Source organism: Bos grunniens, chromosome 2, assembly GCF_055505025.1.
Source record: "Bos grunniens cultivar Pamir isolate PY7600 chromosome 2, Bosgru_T2T1.0, whole genome shotgun sequence".
NCBI lineage: Eukaryota > Metazoa > Chordata > Mammalia > Artiodactyla > Bovidae > Bos > Bos grunniens.
Window position 1 is genome coordinate 6701764 of NC_141166.1, and position 21188 is coordinate 6722951.

Sequence of the window (21188 nt, forward strand, 5' to 3'; positions counted from 1 at the left end):
ATATTTTTTTTTGTTTAATATATATTCTATATAAGCACCACAGCCATGTTGAGAAATGATAGGCTAGGAAGTCAGCAGAGAAGGAGAAATAGAAGGCGATTCCATTGCTAAGGCAGAGTGACAAGTAGGGTAGTTGTAATGTCTGCAATGATGTGAGGAAGGGCTTTCCAAAGAAGGAATGGAAACCCTTCTCATGCATCAACATCTCTCAGGTTGAAGGAGGTGAAGGATGTTTAAAAACTCCCCAGAAATATGTTCACTGTGACTCAACGCCCAGACTCGCAGTTCTGTAGCTGGACCGCCAGCTAGAAAGTGCCTTACGTGTGTGTGTGTGCTGCGTCCTGAAGGTCATGGAGAAGCTCGTGAGACGTGCTGCTGGTTCTCGTGGTGTCCATGCTCTGATGTCAGCAGTTCTAGAGAAGCACACGGTGTCTGCAGCGGCCATCTGGCAACTGCTTCTGGTGGCTCAGGAGACGAAGCCCTGCCCATTGAGTCTGCTCATGGAGGAGATACGAAGGGAGCCCGGCGCTAACGCTTTCTTCCGGGCAGGTAGGGTGCCAGGGACCCTGTGCTCGCTTTGCCCCTCCAGAGGTTATTGTCAGTCTTGCCAGAAAATAGAGCTCTCTTTCAGTCTTCCACATCCCAACCCATAGAAGTAAGGACTGGCAGTTTTGTTCAAGGAAATGGGAGTTTGTAAACCTTTTAAAGTAAAATATGGGCAGTTATTCTACAGTTCTATTAATAATATCATTTCTCCAGTGCTGTTTGGCATTCCCCCCGGCCCCTGCCAAGGTGGGAGCCAGATAAAATAGATTCTCATGCTGAAGAATTGAGTTGAGAAAAGGTGAAAGGGAAAAATGGAGCTCAGAGTTCTGCTCGTGAGTTTTCAATCCTTCTCTGTTCAGTGATGACCCCAGAAAGTGCTGCCTTCGAGACCATCCTGAGGCATCACCGGTCGATCCTAGAGGCCATCCAGCAAACGGCTCAGCTCAAGTGCCTGGCCTCAGAGGAGGAGCGGCTGGTGGAGACTGCGAAGGAGGTGCGCTGGGGATGACAACGCAGCTTCCAGGGGAGTCTCCTAGGGGAGGAGCCAGCTCCGGTTCAGCGACTGCTGTGGGCGACCCCGGGGCCAAACGGCATCTGGCACGCTTTCGCTCTTTTAATCCTCCCCACTCTGCGTGGCGGGTGCTGTCACCCACATCTTACAGATAAGGGACCTGGGGCTCCGAGGCCCCAGTGGCAGATCGAGGATGTGCCAGCCGGTCAGAGAAGCAGCCAGGATTGGAACGCGGGTTCAAGTGACTCAGATGCAGAGTCTGTTCGTCTGAACCTAGGAAAACTCAGAGGGAACCATGATACTCTCCTGTCACACGTTCTAAGAAGCAACTTTTTTCAGAGGAAGAAAAGTAAAATTGGTCTTATCACACGCTCTATTCTGGCTTCTAGAAAGAGCCAAAATAAACATAGAAAGAACAAAGCTTTTGCCCATATGGGGTAGCAAATAGTGCCAACTCATTTTCTGTAAGGCTTCTCGCAATGTGGCCAGCGTCCCAGAAAAACCAGGTGGGGATGGCGGGGGGAATTCACGGATGTTCATCCCAGGATCATGTGCATCTCGAGTGCGAAAGCATCATAAAGGAACATGAAATTTAGCTACAGATTCACCTGTGGTGCTTTTTGCTCCAGATGGGCGTGGCTGTGGTGTGTAGAAGGGCGATTTCTAACCCTCTACACAGGTGACAGCCCCACCTTGGTCTGGCTTTCAGATGGGCAGAAGATGGCACACGTTTCTGTGGGGCTTCAGAGGAGAGATGCATCTGCTAGACTCTCCAGCATGCCTCGCACTTCAGAGATGGGGCTTCTGCCGTTGATCAGTTTTAGCCTCACTAATTGGTCTCATGCCTGCCTCCAGGGACATCAGGTTTATTTAGATAGACTTGAAAAGAGCAGAAATAAAATATCCCCCAAAATGAAAATTCCATTTGGCCATCTGCGGATGGTTTAGTTTTATTTCTCAGCATACCGATTCTTTCTGCTGATAGCTCTAACATTCTGAGAGGGTGGCTTTGAATAATATTCTTGGCCTCTTTAAAGCCCCTATTTGAACCTTCTTTAAAAAGCTGAGTTTCTTTATGAAAGAAAATGATGTTTAAAAGGGTACATCTAAGTATCTAAAAATGTGAAGCCTGCACTGATCATGCAGAATTGCTTCCCGACACTGAGACCGTTATATACAATGAAAAATTATCTCAGTCTTCGAGACAGAAATGCCAGCAGCCATGTCCTATAGCTCTCCCCAAGCATTTGATACTGAGATCTAGAAAAGTTCTTTATGAGACTCCTGCTTTCTGAGAAGATTTCTCGTAGAAAATCCTCAACGATTCCTTGCTTGCACCTTTGTATTTGCACAGTGGTCTTCACATGTGTCTCCTTGTTTAAATTTTGTGAATTTCCCTGCGCTTGGAGAAAAGGGGGGGCCCTCCGCTATATGTATAGCGAGAAACGTGTTATTTATTATAGATGGGGCAATGCCTCTCTGAAATTAGATTTGTTTTCTAAGTTGAAAACCATAGAAAAAATCTGCTGATGTTAACCACAAACCTTGGTCTCGTGGTATTCATTTAGATTCTGAGCAGCTCCTCTGAGACAGCCAGCCCCGAAGCTTCCCTGGGAGCACTGCTGAGCAGAGCTGCGGAAAAATCCATCTCAGCCACTGAAATATGTCAGCTTCTGTGCAGCATCCACAGATCCTCCCCAGGCCTGCAGCCCGTCATGCGGGAGTTAGCGTGCGCTGGTAAGAAACGGCTGGTGGGGTCCTGTTAGGCCCCAGCTTGTCTCCTTGTTGGAGAGAAGAGGCAGCAGTTCATAGAAGAGTTCATCCATCACTACCTTATTTATTTTGTGTGCTCGCGAATACTTAGAGATATCATAGACCACAGATGTGATTTGTGTTTGTCAGAGAGAAGAGATGACGATGATATTTCATTAGAGTTTGATGAGGGTCCTAAGTAGTTTCCAGTCTCCCCCAAAGAAGGAAAGTTAGAAAGCAAAGTAGAAGCCAGGAGAATATGCGATCTCTCTCTCCTGCACAGGTTTCCTTACTCAGGAAAAGGGAGAGAAGGAAAGGTGGACAGTGAGTGGTAAATTTTACTCTGAAGGCAAGGACAAAGCAGGTGAAAAGCCATCTGGAGAAGACTGCCAGCCTGGAAACCAGGACAGTCAAGGCGAGACGGCTGCCTTGCCCGAACAACAGGAGAAAGACGCGTCCGCCTCCCCAGACTCTGCCAAGAAGAGCTTCGTCTGTAAGGCCTGCGACAAGAGCTTCCACTTCTACTGCCGCCTCAAGGTGCACACGAAGCGCTGCCGGGTGGCCAGGAGCAGGCAGGTGCAGTGTACGGAGTGTAACGAGACCAAGGACTCCAAGAAGGAGCTGGAGAAGCATCAGCTGGAGGCCCACGGCGCGGGTGGAGAGCCCAGCGTCCCCAAGAAGAAGAAGAAGAGGCTCCCAGTGACGTGTGACCTCTGCGGACGGGAATTTGCTCATGCCTCAGGTATGTTCAGGAAGGCGTGGTCACGGAGGATGATAATTCAAACACAGTGAGTCCCCTACATACGAACGACTCCTGTTCTGAGAGCGCGTGCATTGAGTCCAGCACAGTTAGCCTAGGTGCCCCGCTAACAGGATCAGCTGTGTAGTACTGTGTTATAATGGGTTTATAATACTTTTCACACAAACAGTACATAAAAAACAAACACAGAAAACCTTTTAAATCTTACAGTACAGTACCTTGAAAAATACAGTGGTCCAGTTCAGCAGCTGGCATACAGGGGCACGTTCGCATCTTTGAAAGTTCGCAACCCGAAGATTCATACGTAAGGCACTTACTGTGCTGTAGTTTGGATTCCAGGCCTTGCCTCCAGGATACGGGAAGGACTATGTAAGTGCTTAGAAAATAAAGCAGAGGCAGGGGACTGTTTTGAGAAGAGCAGGAGCTTGGGAATCGGCATCCTGAGCTTTCATTTCCCCCTCTGTCAAATAGGTACCCTGATGAACACCCACTGTTTTGGACGTTATGACGATTTAGGGCTTCCCTGGTGGCTCAGCTGGTAAAGAATCTGCCTGCAATGCGGGAGACCTGGGTTTATTCCCTGCATTGGGAAGATCCCCTGGAAAAGGGAAAGGCTCCCAACTCCAGTATTCTGGCCTGGAGAATCCCATGGACTGTACAGTCCCATGGGGTCGCAAAGAGTCAGACGTGACTGAGCGACATTTCGCTTTCATGAAGATTTGAGACAGTGTAGCTGAGACATCTGGTGCAGTGCCTTCAGCAGAGTTAGTGCTCAGTAAACTGTGGCTGTTGTTATTCATAACGATAGCCAGCTCTTTCTCACCTGGTACTCTGGTTTCCAAGTATCGCTGGTTTCTGGAGAGTAAACAAGCGTCCTAGAAACCAGCAGAAGTAGATTGTTTTCCCTTGCCTGAGACCTAATGAAACAGAAAAGTGAGTTCATGCCGTGCTCTCTCTCGAGGCCTGGCCTGGCAGTGCTCAGGTGTGTCTTCCTGCTGGATTCATAGCTCTGATCACTCGTATCTCCGGTCCCTGGCACGGCTTCCCTAGGCATGCAGTACCACAAACTGACGGAGCATTTTGATGAGAAGCCATTCTCCTGTGAAGAGTGTGGGGCAAAGTTTGCGGCCAATTCCACCCTGAAGAACCACCTTCGCCTTCACACGGGGGACCGGCCGTTCATGTGCAAGCACTGCCTGATGACCTTCACCCAGGCCTCTGCCCTGGCCTACCACACCAAGAAGAAGCACTCAGAAGGTAAGGCGTGGAGGACATCTTCATTCTTCCTGCAAGCATTAAGTGTGAGCTGCCTAGAAACCCACTGGAAATTAGGCATGATAAAAAGTCTCAGGTAGATCAAAAGCAGACAGAATCTCCAGGCCCACAGACGATGGGAAGACCTTTGTGCACAGACATGTAAGATGCTTATGGTGAGAGTCTAAAGAGTGGCCAGCTGACATAATATGGTGACTTACGGTTACAGAATTTACATAAAGCCAGGAATCCCATGGGCTTCGAGGTGGAGGTCAAGCATAAGAAAACTGTGGTTGAGCACACGCTGTGGATCAGGCAGTGGCGGGTGCTAAGTGTCTTACCTGGAATCCCTGTGAGCACGGAGCTGATGGTCTCGAGTGTCTCTAGCGACAGAGACCTCAGTGGTGTGAGGTGGAATAAAACCATTACAGGGACACACGGAAGGCGGGTGTAAGGGCTTCTAGTCCAGTGGGAGGGGAGGAGGTGTGTGGTCAGGAAAGGCTTCCCAGAGGAGGCTGCGCATCTTTTGGAGCAGATACACATGAGCACAGATGCCGCCATCATCTCCCCTGGATCACTGTTGTCGCGTCCTAACTGGTCTCCGCCTCTCGCCCCCTTTCTCTGGGCAGCTTACTCTGTGCTCAACGCGCAGGCCCAAGTGAGCCTCTGAAGGCTAAACCGTAGCAGGTCACTTCTCTGCTCAAAGCCCCACAAAGGTATATCACCTCAGTTAGTGTGAACTCTGAAGGTAGCCTGCTAGTCTCCTGATCAAGCCCCCTGATGCCCCTCCGGCCTTATCCCTCACTGCTCGCCCTGGCTCGCCCTGTTCCACCTGTTGCAGTCTCCCTGCGAGGCCTCTGACCAGCGGGGCACCTCCTGCTGACCTGTGCTCTGGCTGTTCCTCTGCTTGGAAGGCCTTCCCTTCAGACGCCTCCAGGCTTCACTTCGTCCCCACCTGCAAGTCCTCGCGCATGCCTCACCTTTCCCATGAGGCCTCTCCTGCCCTCCCTGTGTGAAGTCTCAGCACTCCAGCCCCCCTGCGCTGGTCTTCTCCATCGAGCTTACCATAGGGTCAGTCTGTCATCTCCCGTCTTAATTTATTTTGTTTATAGTTGATTTTCCCCCTGTTAGAATGCAAGCTGCACGAGGGTAGAGCGCTCAGTCTTTTTTTCCCCTCCTTCCGCTGTATCTGTGGAACTTAGAATAGTGCTCAGCGAGAGGAGGCCCTCAATAAACATTTACAGAGTGAATGAGTTTCTTGAGCATCATTCCAGGTACTAGAGATAGTGCAACTATACACACCCTCGTGGAACTTACCTTCCAGTGGGTAAAACTGACCGTATATCAATGCCTAATATAAAGTCAGATAGTAGCCATTTCAGTGAGGGAAAATAAAGCCAAGCAAGCAGTAGGTGGGGGTCGGGCCTGTGTGCTTGTGTCAACAGTGAGGGCAGATGAGATCTGAGTAGAAACCTGAACGCAGTGAAGATGGACCCAGTGGAAGATCTGGGAGAAGAACATCACGATGCGGACCACACCCCCCACATCCCACATGGGTGTGAAAGAGGGGCCCGAGAGAACTAGAAGGGGCTGAAGCACAGTCCACAAGGGTCCAGTGTTGAGAAATAAGCTCAGAGAGGTCACCAAAGGCCGGCTCTTACAAGATCTTAGGAGCCAAGGTGAGGACTTGACTTTTAATGTGAGGAGTGTTCGTTTCTATTGCTGCTGTAAAAAATTTCCAGAAACAGTGGCTTGAAACAGCATCAGTGTATTATCTTTTACCATTTTGAAGGTTAAAATTCCAAAACGGGCCTTTCTCGCAGCTGCCGGAGGGGGTTCCGTAGCTGCAGTCTCTGCCTCGTCATCGTGCCCCGCCTTGCCTGTCCTCCCTGCCTCTTCGAAGGACCTTTGAGATTCCAGCTGGGCCTACTGGGGTAACCCAGGGTGCCGTCATCTCAAGATCCTTAGTCGCATCTACCAAGTCCCTTTTGCCATGTAAGGTGACATGCACCAGCCTTAGGGGCGAGGGTGTGGACCTCTTTGGGACCTTTGTTCTGTCCACCACAAGGAGGGATAGGATCTGACGCACAGTTTTTCAGGTTAACTCTGACCACTCTGGACAATAAGGCTTAACAAGGCAGGCGTATAGTGTAAACAAAGAGACAGTTAATCCATTGTGGAGGTGCTGGGCTTTAAAGAGAGGGTTAGTCCATTGTGGAGGCGATGGGCTTTTTGATGAGAGCTGTGTTGGGAGAGGTGTAAAAAAACGTTCAAGTTGGGGGCTGTATTGTTGAAAGTGGAAGGGACAGGATGGAGAATGGATTAGATGTGGGATGTGAGGGAATGAGAGGCATTAAGGATGGCTTAGGGGTTTGGACAGGAGCAACCAGGCAAGTGATGCTGCCCTTTAAGGAAATGGGGGAAACTGGAGGGAGAAAGAGAGAGTGTGTGTGTGTGTGTGGTAGAGAATCTGGAGCTCTGTCTTGGTACATGATAATTTGAGATAACCTCTTAGACTTCCAAGTGGAGAAGGAGACTGGTAGGCAGTGACTGTAAGTCTGGACCTGATGCTCTAAATGTGGGAGCTGTGAGTGTACAGATGGAATGCAAGGCTCTGAGATGAAATCATCCAGAAGGTGGAGGTGGAGAAGAAGGCCAAAGGCTGAGTCCTGGGCTTCTCAATAATTTCAGTTCTTGGTTCTAGAAACCCTTTTCTTTCCTAACAAAATTTTATTCCAAAGGGTAAACATACAAAAAATGAAAATGAGGTTGACCCCCTAGTTAAGGTCGACCCTACGATCTGGGGGATCTGGACCGTAACCTTACAGGTTTTCCCCCTTTGCTGTTGGCCCCTGAGGGAGATTGGAGGTACAGTTGTTTTCTAGCTTTTTTTTTTTTTTTTTTTTAAACAAGTACCAGGTTTCCTGACACGCTCTTTACCAGTGTTTTCTAATACTCTTTGGCAGTCTAGTCTGGTCATTGTATTTTCATCCCATGAGTGAGAAAATAGAGAAGGCAGGAGAATCTTTAGAGCAAGTTGCTGGCAGAAAACTTTGATTCTTCTCTGAAGCCACGTCTGTCATTTCTATGTGCGTTTCTCCCCTACGTGTTTGCTAAGGGCTCCAGACTCAGGTGTTCCTGGGCTCAAGAATATATCCGTTTCCTGGGAATGGAATAAGCTCTTCCACACTTGCAGTGGCCCGATTAACAGACGGTTAGTTGTGTGGGGAGAACTCTGTCCTTCCCCTCAGGGCAGGGGGACCACACTGCTGCCCTCTCTGCGGTCAGCTGCGTTGGTGAGGTGCCATCTGATCGGATGGCCCAGACCTCACACCCAGTGCCTTGCACATTCCTGGTGTTTCCCTGTCACCTCCCAGGTTCTCTTTCCCTGCCGTGTGCCTTAGAACGTGAGCGTGTTTTTATGAATGCCCTACGCGTGTACTGCTGGCTCTGATAGACTCCCGTGTATCTCCAGGGAAGATGTACGCCTGTCAGTACTGCGATGCTGTGTTTGCCCAGTCCATCGAGCTGTCCCGCCACGTGAGGACCCACACCGGCGACAAGCCGTATGTCTGCAGAGACTGTGGCAAGGGCTTCCGGCAGGCCAACGGCCTTTCCATCCACCTGCACACCTTTCACAGTATGTACTGAGGCTGTGGACGTCAGGCCCTGGGAAGGCACGCAGCAGTCCTCACAGCGCCTGTCTCTCCACCCTCCTGGGCCCCTGCTCAGCGCCTTCCCCTCCCCTGTCCTCCTGCAAAAAGCTGGAGTCCCTGTTTGCTATTTCCAGAAGAATCCCATTTTAACGTGTCTCTGTGTGATGCCTCATTTCCCCGTCTGGGCTATTTCCTTGTCTTCTGGTTTAGCCCACCTGGCTCTGCTTGGCTGACAGAGGCCAATTATGTTTGAAGGAAAGAGCCTCTGTGACAGACAGGCTCACAGGGCCTCAGAATATTTCCCATTTGTCCACTGAGCTGCTTTCTTCTCCTCCCACCCCGCCTCTCCCCACTCTCCTCCTGTTCATAACCTGCCTTTCCCCCAGGAGCAGCCCAGACACTGTGAATTAATGTGTAATGTGTGGCCCCTCGCCCTGCTCCTTAAAAGCCTGCTGCCAGCATCCTCTTCACTCAGTTAGTGGGGTCTGCCCCGTCTTTGTCCCCTTTGACTAGAACTGCTACAGGTAGAGACACACATCCGTTCTACACACGCGGCAGGGAGGGAGAGGAGATTTTATGATCCCCCATCATCAAGAAAGGGTTTCTTCCCCTGTGCTCAGTGGATAAAGAATCCGCCTGCAATGCAGGAGACACAGGAGATGCAGGTTCAGTACCCAGGTTGGGAAGATCCCCTGCAGACGGGCAGGGCAACCCACTCCAGTATTCTTGCCTGGAGAATCCCATGGACAGAGGAGCCTGGTGGGCTACAGCCCATGGGGTCACCAAGAGTCGGACGTAACTGAAGCAACTGAGCACGCACGCACTCATTGTCAAGAGACCATCAAGGAGACATCCTCGGTCACCCCGTCTCCAGCTGCTCTAGTTGTAGCAGGCGCGTGATCAGCACAGTCCGGCAGGGGCTTAAGAGCCCAGGTCTGAAATCACACGGGCCTGGGTTTGAATCTTGACTACTCTGCCATTTACTTCCTCGAGGCCTTAAACAGATTTCCTTATCTCGCTAAGCTCCGCCCCGTCTGTAAGCTGGAGGAAGTGGTCATGCTGCCACACTGGGCTGCTGTGAGAGCAGCAGCGATCTCACACCCAGAGCGTGACGCCCCACGCCTGATGCACAGAAGCGCAGTGAGCGCCACACTGGGCTGCTGTGAGAGCAGAAGCGATCTCACATGCAGAGCGTGACGCCCCACGCCTGACGCACAGGAAGTGCAGTGAACACCACACTGGGCTGCTGTGAGAGCAGCAGCGATCTCACACCCAGAGCGTGACGCCCCACGCCTGACGCACAGAAGCGCAGTGAGCGCCACACTGGGCTGCTGTGAGAGCAGAAGCGATCTCACATGCAGAGCGTGACGCCCCACGCCTGACGCACAGGAAGTGCAGTGAACACCACACTGGGCTGCTGTGAGAGCAGCAGCGATCTCACACCCAGAGCGTGACGCCCCACGCCTGATGCACAGAAGCGCAGTGAGCGCCACACTGGGCTGCTGTGAGAGCAGAAGCGATCTCACATGCAGAGCGTGACGCCCCACGCCTGACGCACAGGAAGTGCAGTGAACACCACACTGGGCTGCTGTGAGAGCAGCAGCGATCTCACACCCAGAGCGTGACGCCCCACGCCTGACGCACAGGAAGCGCAGTGAACGCCACACTGGGCTGCTGTGAGAGCAGCAGCGATCTCACACCCAGAGCGTGACGCCCCACGCCTGACGCACAGGAGTGCAGTGAACGCCAGGTCGCGTTGGTGACGAGCAGCCGTCTCCGGCGCCATCTGTCAGACCGTCAGAGCCCGTCTCCTTTCTCACGCCCTGCACCTTGCACTCCCTTCTTCCCTTTTCCCTCCCTGCCTGTGTTGCCCACTCACCAGTTTCTAGCTGTTGGCAAATACAGTATCTCACAAACATGTGCTTTCTGTCAACACATTCAGGCCTGTTGTCAGCTGGCCAGCAAGGCACTTGGCCAGAGCCTGCATGTACCCAGCATGTGGCTGGACACTGGGCAGTGCAGGAAAACGTAAAGTGCCTCCCACCCCGACCCCCCGTTCCCCGCAAGGAGTTTACAAGGTTGCCCAGCAGATCTAGTTGCCGTAGACTTGCAGATGGGTGAGATCTGGCTTGGAGCCAGTGCCACAACTTGGAAGTCCTCTCAGCCTCTCTCAGTGGCATTCTGCTCCAGTCACAGTGTCCCAGTAGCGTTACGTGGGGTCAGGAGAGGGGCAGACTTCATTGATTTCCAGAATAGAGTAGACCCTGAACACTCTGCCATGACTTGGCGCGCATCACCTGCAGCCGGTCCAGCATCCAGGCCCCTCTCTCGTCGACTGTTCTTGCCTGTTTCATGGTCTCCTCGCTGCTTCTGGAGAATTCCGTCAGGTGTCTTAGAAGACAGTGTGAATCTGAGATCTCACGAGCTCATATCCGCAGGGAAACTAGTTAACGATCCCGAGTGCTGCTGCATGTCGGAATTCCCAAGCTAATCTGAATCAGCAGAGCACACAGGAGATTGGCTTGTGGGCTGGGCCTTTCTTGTGGGCAAAGGATTTTATTATTAAAATATCTTACTTTCTGTTCAGAGAATGGACTGAAGTCTCCTGCCACAGGGCTGGCAAATGTAGCCTTCGTCAGTGCCAGTTCTCATTCTTGAGGTTCCCCCGAGGAGTTGCCTTGTCCAGTTAAGCACGCAGTGCAGAGGGTGGCCTTGTTACCCAGCTCCGAGGCATCCTACTCATGCCATTCTCTAAAGCTCGATTTTCCTAATCGGTAAAGTAGGACTGGTCATAGCATCTGCACATAGGGTTACTGGAAGGGTTGAGTGAATGAGGGCATGGAGGGCACTTAAAACTCACCCGTCATTTGGCACTTAGCAGACACAGCTCAGGAAAATGTTTCTGTCGTTGAATCTAAAGTGGGGATCAAGGACGCATTCCTCCTCTTGAGTCATCCTACTGACCGCAAAGGAAGTAGTGATGCTTCAGGAGTGACGTGCAGGTAGTCTCTGTAGAGAGATGCTTCAGGAGTGATGTGCGGGTAGTCTCTGTAGAGAGATGCTTCAGGAGTGATGTGCAGGTAGTCTCTGTAGAGAGATGCTTCAGGAGTGACCTGCAGGTAGTCTCTGTAGAGAATTAGAAAACTTCACAACGCCCACCACCATCCAGGGAAGGGAAGAGCCATGCTTTCTGGAAAATAGTAAAACGAAGTTTGACTTGTAAGATTCGAAGTGAGGAATCGAGGTTAAACTGCTTAATGCTCCGTTCAGTTCAGTCGCTCAGTTGTGTCCAACTCTTTGTGACCCCGTGGACTGCAGCACGCCAGGCCTCCCTGTCCATCACAACTCCCGGAGTTTGCTCAAACTCATGTGCATTGGGCAGTGATGCCATCCAACCATCTCATCCTCTGTCATCCCCTTCTCCTCCTGCCTTCAATCTTTCCCAGCATCAGGGTCTTTTCAGATGAGTCAGTTCTTTGCATCAGGTGGCCAGAGTATTGGAGCTTCAGCTTCAGCATCAGTCCTTAAATGCTCAGTCTTTAAATGGTGCTTAATCCAGAAGCCTCAGAAGAGCCTCACCACCGACCCAGGACAAAGGTGGAAGGTGGTTGGGTGGTAGATGCAGTGACTCCCGGCCCTTGGATCCGTGGCCCTGCGTGACCTCTGAGCAGTCTTGCCTCTGGAACTGCACACAGCCAGCCGCTTCTCACTGACTGTTGCCTGTGGTGTCTCCCCCGCCCACCAGACATCGAAGACCCATACGACTGCAAGAAGTGCAGGATGAGCTTCCCCACCCTGCAGGACCACCGCAAGCACATCCACGAGGTGCACTCCAAGGAGTACCACCCCTGCCCGACGTGCGGCAAGATCTTCAGCGCCCCGTCCATGCTGGAGCGACACATGGTGACCCACGTCGGGGGGAAGCCCTTCAGCTGCGGGATCTGCAACAAGGCCTACCAGGTGAGCCTGGCCCCTGCGGGAGCCTGCCCAGCCCGCCCCCCCACCTCCGCCCTCCCTCTGGTCTCCCTCGGCCCCCCGGGGCTGGCGGCTTGTGGGACATTCCTCGTCTCCAGGATATGACCGGGCGGCTGGTTCTCACGAAGCATGCAGCTCATGGCTTATTCGCTCCTCTGCCGTGACTGGTCAGAGTGGGGTTGCGGGGAGCTTAATTGGAGCCAAGACTCCTTGCCCTCCTTCTCTTAGAGTTCAGCCTTGTCCTGAACTGAATGCTGCTTTTCCCCTGGATACTCAACATTCTTTGGAACCTATTGATCCGTGTGTCAAGGGATGTGAGGATGACAATAGCTGGAATTATCTTGTTTAGCGGAATTACTGGTGTTTTGTGGGTTTCTTTTTTTTTCCTTAACTCCTAGGGAAGAGCTCTGTCTCTGTTTTTGTTTTTTTACCTTAGAGTTCGCTGTGTAATTAAGTGAAACCCCATATGGATCTAAAAAGAAACCACATCTATGAAAAGCTCTCTGAGACCACAGAGCAGAGGATGGCCCTTGCTGGCGTCTGTAACATTTGGGTACAGAGAAATGCCCAGCAGCTCATTTCAGCTCAACTGAAATGGACAGCTAGCTTTGTTCTGAGCCTTGTGCTGAGACGTTGGATTTGCAGAGCCGGGTGAGACCTGGGCTGAGTCTCTAGGAAACCCTGGAACTGTGGGAAGAGTGTCACAGCGCCGCTCTGGCACCCGGGAAGAAGGGACACTGGCTTTCGGAGCTGGCACAGCAGCCTCTCTCCAGGTTTCCCTGCTGCACCCTGGGCCTCTGAGAGACAGCTGGATGGTGAAGGACAGTTTCTCCAGTCGGCAGGCCAGGGTGTGACTCCTGGTGTTTCTGTTTGCTAATCGTGTGACCTTGGGCACTGCAGAGAGCCTAGCGCCTCCCTCCTAGGCTTACTGTGAGGCTGCGTTTCTGAAGGGCCCAGCCCTGCCCTGTAGTGGCCTCAGTAAATACACGGGCGCCTTGTTCCCATGAACAAGCCTTCCCTCGCCTGTCAGCTTTCACGGTGATGGGTAAGAGTGAGACTCCGGTTGACTAAATGGGCTCCCCACTCCTCAGAGCTCCTTTCTGTCTGCTAAGATTGGCTGCTGCCTTATTCAAATCAATTTTTGCTCAGGTAGACTCCTTAAAAAAAAAAGAGAGTGGGACTCCAGATCGTAAGCTTCCCTGGGAGCGCTTGTCTCTCCTGAGTCTTTGTGAACTCTCTGGCTTGCCAGAACATTTAAGACCTGACGCTTGCCACATTCCTTTCAGCAACTGTCGGGCTTGTGGTACCACAATCGGACCCACCACCCGGATGTGTTTGCTGCTCAAAACCATCGATCTTCCAAGTTCTCGTCCCTCCAGTGCAGCTCCTGTGACAAAACCTTCTCCAACACGCTCGAACACAAGAAGCACATCAAAACGGAGCATGCAGGTGGAGCTGGGGTGCCCGGACGGGGAGTGGGGGCTGGCGAGTGGGAGGGACTTGTGGCTTAGCGCCCTGGGCTCCAGCCCCGAATCGCTCCTCCCCGTGCTGGAGCGCGGGGTGCTTCGGTGAGTCCCCGTCGTGCCCCGGCACACCCACGGGTGCCACGTCAGTCAGTCTACCCATGACACTGGCTTGAGTGGCAGAGGTTGTGGAACCTCGAGCAGCGTGAGTCCCACCGTCCCTGGGTGGCACGCAGGCCGGGGTGGGAATCCTGACTCTGCTGTGTGACCTTGGAAAGTGACCCCTCGCTCTGAACCCGTTACCTGCTCTTCAGAAGGTCGATTATTCACACCTGTGTGGCTGGTAAATGGGGCCAGAATGACAGCAGCTCGCACTCAGGGAGGGTTTCCTGAGCACGTGGCATGTTGCTAAGCACCAGTGTTTCCTCCTCTGATTCTGCAGTAATCCCCTTTACATCCAGGCATTCTGGCGCTTTTTGCTGGTGTTTTGGGTTGGCCAGCAGCCAACATTGGGCAGAAAAACCGAACGAACTTTTGGGCCAGCCCCTAGCGTACGTGTCGGGCTCCTAGCAGTTGGCAGATGCCCGCCACTGTGCGCCCTCGCCCCAGCCCCGTTACTCCCCAGACTGCGAGCGTCTTCCTTTCGCTCTCTCCGCCATGCCTCTGCTCGTGCGCCACGCAGACGTGAAGTTCCACGAGTGTGACCAGTGCAAGGAGCTCTTCCCCACGCCCGCGCTGCTGCAGGTCCACGTCAAGTGCCAGCATTCAGGTCGGTGCCCGCGAGGCGCCCCAGGGCAGGGCAGCCCGGGCTGTGCCCCTCCCCTTCGCCTTACAGCTGCGCAGCCCAGGCCAAGCGACAGCCGAGTTGTCCTCATCCACAACACGGGGCCGACGGTACTGCCTACCTCACAGGGTAACTGTGAGCCGAACACGCTAGTGCAGGCCCCGCGCAGGGAGGCATCTCAGCATCACCTGTGATTAGCCTTGTTCCTGCTGTGTCCCATCAAACCTAAATGCCAGTTATTTAAGAGGCACCATTTTTAATGAACCATTAGAAAAACTGGTTATCCTGAGTCCTGCTCTGAGCTCACTTTGACGTAGATTTGTATGCACTCTCATCTGCCGTTAAGTAAGTTGATTAACATAAGAACTCGGCTTCTCAGAGTAGCACTCAGGTGAGATTGTTGCCATGCGTGTTATTCCGCACGGGGTTGTCCTCTGCCGTCAAGGGCGCCAGTCAGGGGGCGCATGGTAACGCCTGCGGTTTTGGTCTCCTGAGCATTAGTAGAGCTAGTCTCTTCTGATTCCTCTTTGGGAATGCAGCTGACCGTCCAACCCTGACCTCTCATTTAGCACACATTTGGTTCCTGTGAGTTAGAATCACGCGCCTCCGTCTCGGGGCTTTTCTTCGAGGCAGTGGACAGGCGTCCTGCGGGCCTCCATGCTGCCCCTTAGGCGTGCGCTCGCGGCGCCGGTTGACACTCACACCCGACCTCCACGGCTTGCAGCAGCGCAGCTGTCATTGATCCCGTTTCAGAGATGTTAAAAGTGACAAAACAGCGTCGTTACCACTGAATCGATGAATAATGGGCTTTGGCAGACGCAGGTTTAGCCTGAATCGGATGCTAAGGAAGCTGGACTTGGGGCCTCTCTCTGGCGGGACTTTTCCAAAGCTCTGCCCCCAGTCCTGTGTGTGTAAATTTGTACTCGTTTTCCTAAAGAGGGCTCCCCAAGTTGTTCAAGCTCCAGGCCCCACACAAGCTGAAGAGTTGCCTCTGGACGCCCTGCCCCTGCCTGGCCCCGCCCCAGCCATGCCTCCGTCCCCCTCCCGCAGGGTCGCAGCCCTTCCGCTGCCTGTACTGTGCGGCCACCTTCCGCTTCCCGGGGGCCCTTCAGCACCACGTCACCACTGAGCACTTCAAGCAGTCGGAGAGCACCTTCCCCTGTGAGCTCTGCGGGGAGCTCTTCACCTCCCAGGCCCAGCTGGACTGTCACCTGGAGTCTGAACACCCGAAGGTGCTGGGCGCGGAAACCCAGTCGCAGATGGTGCAGGTGACTGTGGGGCCTTGGGTGCGGGGTTTCGGGCCCAGGGGTCTTGAGGCTTCTCCGGAGGCAGCCCCTTCAGACAACTAGCCTTTCTCCCTGGGACTCTCAAGGGGCCCCGTGAGTGATGACTTCATGGCCAGGAGGATCTTGCAGAAATCTCTCTGGACCACCTGGTGGCTACCTGTGAAACGGCCCCTGGGTCTAGAGAGGCTGGAAAAAGAATTCTAAAAGCAGAATGCCCTGGGCCTCTCCTTCCCATTCACACCCTCGCTCACCCTCTGCGACCACCATGGGGTGTGGTCAGGGTTGCAGGAACCCTCGGAGGAGGTGGGTGAGCTCTTTGTTGGGATCACCTTCGGTTGAAAGCCCTAAGCTTGATAGCCCCTGTGGGCTGGGCTCGGAGCATGTTTGAATGTCTGGGCTTTTCTGGGGGAAGCCCCACCTCTTCTCAGGTCTCAAGGCTGTGTTTGCTCCCGCCCCTCTGTGTGTCTCTGGGACTCTTACCGCTCGTCCCATCTTTTCCAGAGAGGGTGGGCAGAAGAGGAAATGAAGCTCCATTCTGTTGATTGACAGTAAATTGCAGATGGACCAGAGAGGGACTGAGCTGGCCGGGCTGCGCCCCGTCCTGTCCCGTTGAGCAGTCCCTTTGGCCAAGTTCCTGCAGGCCCCTGTGCAGCGCAGAGGGCAGGGCAGGTGCCAGGCCTCCGGGTGCTGCTTCTGCTGCCATTTCAAGAACGGCTCTGCTTTTATTTATTTTTTAATATATATATGTATTAGGATTCTTGGTAAGATGTCCTTTGCAGGGGGAAACAGAAAAGAGTCCGTTGCTAAAAGAAAACGGCAGTTTGAAAGCTGCTGTCCTAGATGATTTTTTATTGAACGTCACAGTCAGCCTCTCCCCTCTCACAGCAGAGACGTGGCGGAGCTTGGCGTCCCTGTCTCTCCACTCCTGTCTAGAGGAGGACACTCTCCGCTCTCGGCCGCCCCTCAGGAATCAGGGTGGCTGAGCCATCTGTGGGCGCTCCGCATTGACGGCGTCAGCTATTCCGAGCTCCGTGGCTCAGAAGGTTGAGGTTCAGGCAGGAAGCAGGTGTTCTTAAGCAGACTGGTTCTCCCGGTGATGGGGGCGTCATCTCTAAGAGCTGGTGCACATTTGAAAGGGGTGCGTGTGGCCTGTAGAAGCCTGTGCCTCAGCCGGGTGAGCTGTGCGGGGGAGCTGACAGAAGCCACATTTTGCCCGCCTGTTCTTCCTCCTGTAGCCACCCAGCCTCCCAAGTGAGGCCTCCTGCCTGATCAAGGCCCAGACACGCCACCTACGGCAAGCCGAGGCTTCTGGCCAGCATCCCCGTTTCCCTGGTCCAAGCACGGCATGAACCACCTTCATTCAGTAGCATCTCTCACATGGCACTTAGCTCTGTGGTGTAATCCTTGAGACAGGAAAACCAGTGTGAGAAACTGAGCCCACGTTCACTGGTGTGTAATCATAGAGTCCGGGCGCCCTGAGATGGCGTACTGAGCTAAATTATAGCAATTTAGCACACAGAGTTATTTAAATTGTTTGCCTGCCTTCTCTTTTGCATCACGGGTGTGTTAGACTTGCCTCTTCCCATTAGGCACATGTAATTGCTCTCCTCAGGTGAAAACATAAATACCATCATTACAGTGTGAGAGGAAAACCATGTAAATTCTGGGGAGCCAGCTGTGGACACTGCCCAGCCCTGCCTCACGGTCTTTCCCTTGCAGGTGATCCAGACCCCAGAGCCGGTGGCCCCGACGGAGCAGGTGGTCACGCTGGAGGAGACCCAGCTTGCTGGCTCACAGGTGTTCGTGACGTTGCCGGATTCACAGACAGCCCAGACCAGCTCTGAGCTTGTGGCCGTGACCGTGGAGGACTTGCTGGACGGGACCGTGACCCTGATCTGTGGGGAGGCCAAATGAGTGGCTGCTCATGGCTGGGGGAGGGGGGTCCTGCGTGTGCAGTGGAGGAAAAGCTCCACACTTGCCTGTTGCCCCTCCTCCCTGGCACAGTATTGAGCATCTTAGCTTCACACCAACCTAAGTGGTCTCCCTTGGGAAGGGGCAGAAGCATGGCTGTTCTCATAAAACCAGCTTCTGAGTCATCAGTAGCCATCACAACCGCCCCCTGTGGCTGGCAGGCCTGTTCCCCACAGGCCTCCTGCGGCGGCCTCTGTGACCCTGTCCACCCACAAGCGGAGTGTGGCTTCTGAAACAGAGGCTGAAGGAGCAGTGGGGCAAGAGCCGGTGATCAGAGGGACAGGTGTGATGCGCCGGCAGCCCTCAGTATGCGGAGAGGCAGTTCCAGGCGGGACTGTGGCCCGCGGAGTGGGCCAGCACACGCTGCAGGGCCTTCTGGCCATTGAAAAGCAAGAGAACCACACCGTCAGGCCGTGCAGGATCCCTTTCCTCGCGTCTGGCATCCTCCCAGCCCCTGCACGGCAGCGGTAGGCCTGGTAGCAGCGTGCCCATCAGGAAGCCCTCGTTTCCAGGCCGAGGCCCACCCTGTCGGCTCCATCGGCCCTTCCCATAGCCGTGCGGGTGTCCAGTGTGAGGCCACGTGGCTGCAAACCACGCCTGCCCTCCCGGAAACTCCTCATGGTGTTCTGCACTGGAGGCTGGTTCCCACAGTGTTTCCGTGGTGCCCTTATCCCCTGTCCTTAATCAAAGCCTCAGGCTTCCACCCAGCCTGGAGGCCTCGGCCCCTCCCCCTGGTGCCCGCGGCCCCAACTCCTCCTGCTACCCTGGTCTCCGCTGCCCTGTGTGTAGCCCCACTGGCAGTGCCCTCCCCGGCCGCCACGGGGAGTGCTGGCCAGCGGGCCTCTGGAGTCTGAATTTCACAGAGCTTTTTTTTGTCTTCAGTTCCCAAAATATAATCTGATAATTAATGGTTTATGGAATCCATTATGAAGTGCAATTAGATGGATATAGGTTCCCGCCGTTCAGAGGGAATGGCTAGCATTTATCTTCCTTTCCTTGATGCCAGAAGGTTGATGTCTGCGAGAGCAGCGTGTCCACGCCCAGCACGGCTCCCTGCCAGCTTGTGCGGCTGACCCCCTGTCTGATCCCTCACCCTCACGATACAGGCCGCCCAGAGACAAGGCCACCCCTTCTCTCTAAGCGCATTTCACATCACCAGGCACCAGCAGGGGAGGGGGTCGATTCGGGTCGTGGTCAGTCCGTTTATCGCCATCACACTTTGCCGGAAGGGCCACGGTATGGCCCTTGCCACCGGCCCACTCTCTGCAGGCAGCTCAGCAGCTCCCTCCCGCCTTGAGCTTGTCAATTCAGGGATCTTCCCGTTAGGAAGTAAAGGAAGTAAATGAAGTTTTCAAAGGCCAATGACTGACCAGAAGATGGTGCTCAAACCTTTAAGACTTGGCCTCCCTGTGAGGCCCTCACTGCTTCTGCCAGGGCTGTCTCTGTCTTCTTAAGGTTGCTCAGCCCCATGAGCTGTCATACCAGGACTGCTCTTGATCAGCAAGTGACGAGATGACACCGAACCTCTTGGCACCAGATAAAACCCCACTGAGATTACAGAGCTGCCCAACCCGCAGGGCGTGGAGGCCGAGCCTAGCAGATAAGAAGGCATGGGTACTTGGGAATCGCAGCATCATCAAAACTTCTTCCAGCCAAAAAAAGAAAAAAATTAAAAATTAATGACTGGGGACCTGTAGGGGAAAGTGATTTTTTTCTTCTTAAAAAAGTTCTCTGAATAAAGAAAGCTGTAAACTTTCAACCCAACTTTCCGAACCTTTTCGAGTACCTAGACAGCCTTTTCTCAGGTTTCAGACGGAGACCCGGGTGGAGGCAGGACACTCCTTCGCCTCAGAATCACCGGACCCACAGCTCGCTGTGCCGAGAGCAGGCAGGGAAGCAGGCCTTGCCACCAGCTGCACTCAGAGCCCCGGCACGGCCGGCCAGTGGGAGCACCAGGCCTGTGCTGGTTCTGGTCAGCGCGAGGGGAAGGTCCAGCCGGAGTCTCGTTTCTACTCCGAGCGGACCTCTGCAAGATGCTGCATCAACAGTGATTTTTACATCATTGCTCACTGGAGACCCCCAAGCATGGATTACATTGTAGGAAGACTTTCCTAGTTCTGTCTGCGCAAGAGACTCTCTGGATTGCCACCAGGGAGGATGCTGTTACCCAGGTCCCTTTGTCCACGTCACTGGCTCTCATGTGGCCTTTGCTGCTGGGTTGCTGCCCGGACAGTCTCGGGGCTGAACCTTGGGGCACTGGCCATGGTACCCAGGAGTCTGTGGGCTTTCTTGGAACCCTTGGATTTATTCATGAGACCCCCACCCCCCTTCTCTAATCCAATCCCAGAGCTCGTGAAACACCTGGTGAGGAAGAAGGCAGGCAGATTCCAGGCTGGAGTCTGACTCCATGGGAACAGTGGGGGATCCGTGATGGAAAGGCATTTGCTCATCACAGGTGAGTGAGGCAGACAGCAAATAGATGCTGAGGAGCGAGGCCCACCCTGGGAAGATGGGCCCAGGCAAGTGTGTGAACAGAGCCTGAAAGGGAGTGAAGCACAGACAATGGTCTGTACTTGTTTATTTGATAAAGCCTGTCTCTTTCGTCTCAGAAGCTGTATGTTTGGGAAGCTCTGAGCCCAGAAAGTACCACAATGTACGGTGTGAAAGCAGGTTCCCCTGGGGGTTCAAGTCCTCTGTGAGGAAGCTGTCTGACTCTCCCTGCCCGCCCCCCCCGCCCCCGCCCCGGCCCAACCACGGTGTGTTCTTCAGCTTCATCACCTGCGGAAGAGCCCTGAGGGCCGCGGGCCGAGGGCGAAGGAGACCCAGTCAAACAAGGGCACACAGGGAGACCGGGAGCCCGTTCTCTGCCCATGGTATAACTAGCACCAAGGAGAAAGGACAGGCCCAGAGTTTCTCTATCCCAGGCGACGTTGCAGCCACCATACCATAGGCTAACTATATATTAGTATGGGTGGGAGGGGTGTTTTATTTCTCATTCCTGAGATCTACGAATGGACCAAGGGTTGGAGGAACTGCCAGCCTTACACAGAACGGTTCCAGGGGACGAGTGGTATCTCTGTGAAGTTGGGGTAGATAGCTGGGCAGCAGCGGAGAAAATCCAGGGGTGCTTTCATCACAGGAGGGCTTGAGCAGCCTCTGCCCAGCTCCACTGCGCCCAGCGTGTTCCAGGGTTCTGAGGAGTCAGGGAGAAAGTGGGCATGAAAGAATGA

The 21188-nt window shown here is 53.7% G+C and overlaps 1 protein-coding gene across 16 annotated transcripts in view; it reads left to right on the forward strand.

The window, feature by feature from the left end:
• ZBTB40 (zinc finger and BTB domain containing 40) overlaps positions 1-19717 on the forward strand; it is a 78568-nt gene extending 58851 nt beyond the window's left edge. For 12 of the 16 annotated variants that reach the window (XM_086364981.1, XM_086365017.1, XM_086364985.1 and 9 more), the window contains 11 exons: positions 348-549; positions 906-1039; positions 2626-2794; positions 3093-3551; positions 4620-4826; positions 8299-8463; positions 12225-12439; positions 13741-13903; positions 14600-14686; positions 15752-15969; positions 17707-19717. In XM_086364981.1, coding sequence (XP_086221107.1) covers positions 348-549; positions 906-1039; positions 2626-2794; positions 3093-3551; positions 4620-4826; positions 8299-8463; positions 12225-12439; positions 13741-13903; positions 14600-14686; positions 15752-15969; positions 17707-17901 — 2214 coding nt within the window. In that variant the 3' untranslated portion in view covers positions 17902-19717. Of the gene's footprint in view, positions 1-347; positions 550-905; positions 1040-2625; positions 2795-3092; positions 3552-4530; positions 4827-8298; positions 8464-12224; positions 12440-12890; positions 13500-13740; positions 13904-14599; positions 14687-15751; positions 15970-17706 lie in introns of those variants that run through there. The other 4 variants (XR_015150212.1, XM_086365009.1, XM_086365011.1 and 1 more) reach the window with 4 other exon arrangements.
• Positions 19718-21188: the final 1471 nt, after the last annotated feature.